The 6,545-nt window shown below is 36.9% G+C and overlaps 1 protein-coding gene across 3 annotated transcripts in view; it reads left to right on the plus strand.

The window, feature by feature from the left end:
* The window catches only part of LOC109223170 (pantothenate kinase 2-like), a 6,749-nt gene extending 2,986 nt beyond the window's left edge, over nucleotides 1–3,763 (plus strand). For all 3 annotated transcript variants that reach the window (XM_019387378.1, XM_019387377.1, XM_019387379.1), the window contains exons 5-8: nucleotides 1,239–1,355; nucleotides 2,936–3,055; nucleotides 3,143–3,237; nucleotides 3,622–3,763. In XM_019387378.1, the coding sequence (XP_019242923.1) occupies nucleotides 1,239–1,355; nucleotides 2,936–3,055; nucleotides 3,143–3,237; nucleotides 3,622–3,748 (459 nt within the window). In that variant the 3' untranslated portion in view covers nucleotides 3,749–3,763. The remainder of the gene's footprint in view (nucleotides 1–1,238; nucleotides 1,356–2,935; nucleotides 3,056–3,142; nucleotides 3,238–3,621) is intronic.

The following is a 6,545-nucleotide window of genomic DNA, read 5'->3' on the forward strand; positions in this document are numbered from 1 at the left end:
CGGGGGGGGGTTAGGGTGCATTCATGTGTCACAAAGTCTCAATCTCAATTTCTTTGCCTGTTGAACTGGGATCATCTTGGCATATATTTCCTTTATAATTGCGTGACTTAGGAAAGGCACATAATTCTTGTCTGGAAAAGGCCCCTTGACCTTTGCAAGGAACTTCTAATAGGAAACTTACCAATGGCCTAATGCGATTTTGATTGCATTCTTGTCTGATGATTATGATAATAATAGAATCCACCATACTTTGGTTACCGCTTCAGTGCAGTTTTCCGGCTAGTACTTCTACTCACACAATAACTTATGAGATCTTTATGTAATGAGACATTGATTCTATATACCCCCATACAAGCATATTTAGATCAGTGTTGAACAAACTAGCTTTTGTAATTGTACCCTTTTTTTTCGCCGAACAGTATCTCTTGTCTTACATTGGTAGTAGCTTCTTCTTTTCTTCTTTGTGGGTGGGTGGTTAGGGTGCATGGATGTGTCACAAAATCTCAATCTCAATTTCTTTTCCTGTTAAACTGTAGACTCTTAGACAAAGAGCAGAAGACGTAAATTAATTAGATAACTTTGAGCTACTTAACCTACGGGATTATCTTGGCGTATATTTCACTTATAATTGTGTGACTTAGGAACGGCACACAATTCTTGTCTGGAAAAGGCCCCTTGACCTTTGCAAGAAACTTCTAATACGGATCTTACCAATGGCCTAGTGCGATTTTGATTGCATTCTTCTCTGATGATTTTGATAATAATAGAATCCACCATACTTTGGTTACCACTTCAGTGCAGTTGCCCGGCTAGTACGTCTACTCATATAATAACTTATGAGATCTTTATGTAATGAGACATTGATTCTATATACCCCCATACAAGCATATTAGATCAGTTTTGTTGAACAAACTAGCTTTTGTAATTGTACCCTTTTTTTACTTAGGAACGGCACATAATTCTTGTCTGGAAAAGGCCCCTTGACCTTTGCAAGAAACTTCTAATAGGAATCTTACCAATGGCCTAGTGCGATTTTGATTGCATTCTTCTCTGATGATTATGATAATAATAGAATCCACCATACTTTGGTTACCACTTCAGTGCCGTTGTCCGGCTAGTACCTCTACTCGTATAATAACTGATAATTGATTTTTACTTCAGTTTGCTGCTACTTATTACTTTTTGTAAATTAAACATACATTCACATGCCTGTTTAACTGATTTGGTTTTGTGAAAAGGCTACTGGTGGTGGGGCATATAAGTTCGCTGATCTTTTCAAGGAAAGGCTGGGAGTCAGTATAGAGAAAGAAGATGAAATGAATTGTCTTGTTGCTGGTGCAAACTTTTTACTCAAGGTAAGATCTAATTTCCTGTCTGTTTGGTTATTGCTATATGTCCAAACGGAACTTCAATAGACTAAAAATGAAACTTTTCTTGCTTAACTGTCTTACTCTGCAATTTCTCCTATCTTGGCAGCGTTAGATCCAATACATTTGTGTGACTGAGTACAGTGCTTCAAATGTTGCTTTCTTGATTGCATTTCTCTTGGGAGAAGTACAAAGACGTAATTGTTGTTTGTATTTTACTAAAGAAAAATGCAGATAGTCCAGTTTTTTCTTTATTGTGGACTCTGCCTTCACCTCAAAGCTCTTATTAATAATAAAAGATTTTAGGCTTAATTGATTTCTGACGTAGTTGCAGGCCTACATCTGCATGTGTGATGCTATTAATGAATGAAATAATTTCTTCATAGGTCTTTGCATCTGCATGTTTGTACTTTTCTTTTACTTGTAGGCTTCTGCATTTCCTAGCTACTATTGAAGGAAATTGACTTTTGAATATATCAGAATGTGAAGCTGGAAAACTAGTCGTCGTAATAAAAAAAAATCAATAATATTCTGCTACTGTCTTTGTTATCAATTGCTGATGGAATGTAATGAATTTTGCATTTCTGGATATAGCTGTACATGCGGAATAGGCTTACAGGCTCTCTCAGTCATTTGTTTGACAGATAGTTTTATTTTTACGAACATATAATTGCATGGCTCTTTCATTTCCTTTGTTTGTACAGGTAGTTTCTTTCTTATAAATATATAGTTGCATAGAGGGTATGTACTTAAAGAGGACTCTCTTGGTTGTTCTCATACTTTCATCTCCTTGTCGTTATACAGCTATACTTCCTTTGTATTGTTTCAAGTGTCTACTACTCCATCTGTTTCAAAAAGATTGTCACTATTTCCTTACTAGTCTGTTCCAAAAAGATTGACACCTTTCAATATTTCCTTAATAGGAAACATTTATAGCCACACAATGCTATGGCAGGTTTCAGACCACAAGTTTCAAAAGTTTTACTGCCACACAAATGTTATGGCTTATTTAAGACCACATATCTAAAAAGTCTTCCCTTTGTTATTATAGTTTGTGCCAAGTCAAACTAAAACAATCTTTTTGAAACGGAGGGAGTATAATGTTTTTCCCATCTTTTGCTTGGTTTAAGTTCTAATTTCACATGGGAAGCTCTAATATAATTGTGCTCCAGTATCTGATCAGTAAGTTGTGCAAGAAGATTTCCTTTATGGGGGTTACTTTTTTATGCGTATTTTATACTATATCAGTGAACTGTGGAAGCTGCACTGCTTCCCTATACATCACGGAAATCACACCATTTTCATATATATCGCTGAAATCAAAACATATAGTATTTCTTCCTTGGCCACAGTTTATTTTGCAGAAGTTATTTCAGGAGTTGTTTTCTACTTTATTTTCCATGTGAAAAAATATACCGTGTCTGTTGGATGTTCATATTCAGGCAGTTTTGGTCGCAGCTTTTCGTAGTTTAACATAGTTTAACTTGGGTTTGTTAGACAGTGATCTCTGACTTTTGCTTACATTATTGCATTTGTTTATTATATTGCTGAAGACTGCTTTTTAATAGGCAATCCGTCATGAAGCTTTTACGCATATGGAGGGTCACAAGGAGTTTGTGCAGATAGACCATAATGATTTATTTCCATATCTGCTTGTGAACATCGGTTCTGGTGTTAGCATGATCAAGGTACTCTGTTTCATTTCTTGTTTGGTATTATTGAGCTCATAAAAGACTAGAGTAACTGCTAAATGTCTTCTTTTTGCATTATTATAGGTTGATGGGGATGGGGAATTTCAGCGGGTCAGTGGCACGAATGTTGGAGGTGGTACATATTGGGGATTGGGAAAGTTGTTAACTAAGTGCAAGAGGTACTTTTGATTACGCAGCATATGGACTGTGTTCTGCCTTTGCCTCTTTTGCATTTCATGTTTGAATAGAATAAATAGAGAGAGAAGTAGAAAGTTTGAGAATCTATGAGCTCAATCTCTCACAGCACTCGTTTTCTTTTTCTGATAAGGTGAAGTAAATTTGATCAATAATAGTACCAAGAAGGTAGTGAGAACTGAGAAGTACAAAGGGTAGCAAAAGCTAACAGCATCACAATTTCGCACAATGGGACTGTATTCCATTTTTTGATGAGTGCTAATGGGATACTTTTCCAGATCCGACTAGTTTTGGAATATTCCCAAACGCTCTAATTATGGGCTAAAAATTACATAATTATAATCGATTCTGTCAATTCTCTGTCACAGTTTTGATGAACTGCTAGAGCTCAGTCAGCGTGGAGACAATAGTACCATAGACATGCTTGTTGGTGACATCTATGGTGGTATGGATTACTCAAAGGTACGTTCTCATGGAGTAGGATCCATTATCTAGGATTTGTTTTATTGATTATAGTTGAACCTTAGTGGTCTACATAGTGTTTAATCAGGTCGGCATATCAAGATCATGATTTTCTCCTGAGTGCATGTAGTTGTTTTCTCTTTTTGGTTTATGTGAGAAAGCACGGGACAAAATATATTATTGATGTATTGACATATGTTACAATGAGCCCTATATATATACACACATAACATGTCCTACTCCTAATATATATTGGATTAGGGTTATTTATTTACTCCTATTTACATGACTATTCTAACACTCCCCCTCAAGCTGGTGCATATAAATCATATGTACCGAGCTTGTTACATATGTAGTTAATACGAGGACCAGTGAGGGACTTGGTGAAAATATCTGCAAGCTGATCATTCGACTTCACAAACTTTGTAGCAATATCTCCCGAGAGTATCTTTTCTCTAACAAAGTGACAGTCAATCTCAATGTGTTTAGTTCTCTCATGGAACACTAGATTTGACGCAATATGAAGAGCAGCTTGATTATCACACACAAGTCCCATCTGACTAATCTCACCAAATTTCAACTCTTTGAGCAACTGTTTGATCCAAATTAGCTCACATGTCGCCATAGCCATCGCTCGATATTCTACTTCTGCACTAGACCGAGCAACCACATTCTGTTTCTTGCTCTTCCAGGACACGAAATTTCCTCCTACCAAGACACAATATCCAGACGTAGAACGTCTATCAGAAGGTGATCCTGCCCAATCAGCATCTGAGTATCCAACGATCTGCTCATGGCCTCGACCCTCAAACAATAAACCTTTGCCTGGAGCTGATTTTATATACCGAAGAATGCGAACAACTGCATCCCAATGACTATCACACGGAGAATCCATAAACTGACTCACAACACTCACAGAAAAGGAAATGTCAGGTCTTATCACTGTAAGGTAATTTAATTTACCAACCAACCGTCTATATCTTGCAGGATCGCTAAGAGGCTCCCCCTGTCCTGGCATAAGTTTAGAATTCGGATCCATCGGAGTGTCAACCGGTCTACAACCTGTCATTCCTGTCTCTTCAAGAATATCTAAGGCATACTTTCGTTGTGAGATCACAACACCTGAGCTAGACTGAGCGACCTCAATACCCAGAAAATACTTTAGTTTGCCCAGATCCTCAGTCTGAAAGTGTTGCAAGAGATGTTGCTTCAATTTAGTAATACCATCCTGGTCATTGCCGGTAATAACAATGTCGTCAACATAGACCACCAGATAAATACAGAGACTCGAGGCAGAATGCCGATAGAATACAGAGTGATCAGCTTCACTCTGAATCATGCCAAATTCTCGAATAACTGTGCTGAACTTCCAAACCAGGCTCGAGGAGACTGCTTTAGACCATAAACGTGACCGACGCAAGCGACATACAAGGCCACGAGACTCCCCCTGAGCAAACTTCCCTCCAATGGTTATGGTGCACCCATCGGGAATCTTTCCACTTAACTGATGGACCATCAGGTCATCTAAACCATGCTTTTCGTAGCTCATAAATGCACCCAGAGCTCCAAGAAACCTTCATGTCGCAAAAACATAGCTTGTGCGTTCCCTTGGACCTATTGAAAGATATTTGGTGCAAGGGTGATATTAATGAAGAGATAATAATGAAAGAAAGAATAAGCACATGCTTTGGAGGAAAGAAAGAACTTATAAAAGACCTAGTGATTGTGTTTAAATAATGATGCCTAGTATAAAATAATAGAGTTTCTCACCAGAACTGAACAGGCAAAAGAGATTGGTGTCCATAGTGTATAGCGTGACCTAGTATGAAAAATCCTCCAAAGAATATCCTTTTGAGTCCAAAACGCAGTGGCATTAAGATAAGCTATCTAGAAAATGTACAGATAAATTTCATGGTTAGGCAACATATAATAGTACATCAAGCAATGACTCATTTCTCATTAAAATGGGAAGGAATCAGAAATATAGCTAACCACTTTTTCCTTTTTAGGATAAAGTAAATAAGCTAATAACGAACAACTGAAAATAATACATGGTATCTTGCTATGGAGAACTTGAAAGGTATAAATCAAGGAAGAAATTTGCCTGATTCTCAATTATTCAGGCACTCATCTTGTTTATTTATTGTAGGTTAAAACTTTTAACAAGATGTCGGTCATATGTAATAGTAAATGTTGATGTTCTAGAATGTGAACTACAGAAGCATGCAAACAAACGGTTTCTTCTTCCAGTTCCATTCTAATGAGATCTATTATTTACAAATTTGTCACAAACTGTCACTTGCGGAACAAAACAGGATAAGACTAAAATGTACTTAACCCTAATATATCAAACTGAAGTAAATGCTTTAATAGAATTGTAGGGATCTTATATGGGATACCTGACCAATATTGTATGAAATCATCGCAGAAGGGATAGAGAGATATCTTCAGGCTTATAATCTTCAAGCTCCTTGTTTTCTGAAATGGCCTTCCCAAAACTCGAAGCGCTTGTTGAAGCTGAAAGTCCAATCTATACAGAATATTATAGATCTTGAGTAGATAATCATTAGGATACATAGCAAATATGAACCAAGTAAACTGTTAGAATAGTCATGTAAATAGGAGTAAAAATATAACCCTAATCCAATATATATTAGGAGTAGGACATGTTATGTGTGTATATATATAGGGCTCATTGTAACATATGTCAATACATCAATAATATATTTTCTCCCGTGCTTTCTCACATGGTATCAGCTGGACATTAACAATGCTTTTTTACACGGTGACCTTAAGGATGAAGTTTTATATGGAGCAACCACCTGGTTTG

The sequence above is a fragment of the Nicotiana attenuata genome, chromosome 3, assembly GCF_001879085.1.
Source record: "Nicotiana attenuata strain UT chromosome 3, NIATTr2, whole genome shotgun sequence".
In the NCBI taxonomy this organism is placed as follows: Eukaryota; Viridiplantae; Streptophyta; class Magnoliopsida; order Solanales; family Solanaceae; genus Nicotiana; species Nicotiana attenuata.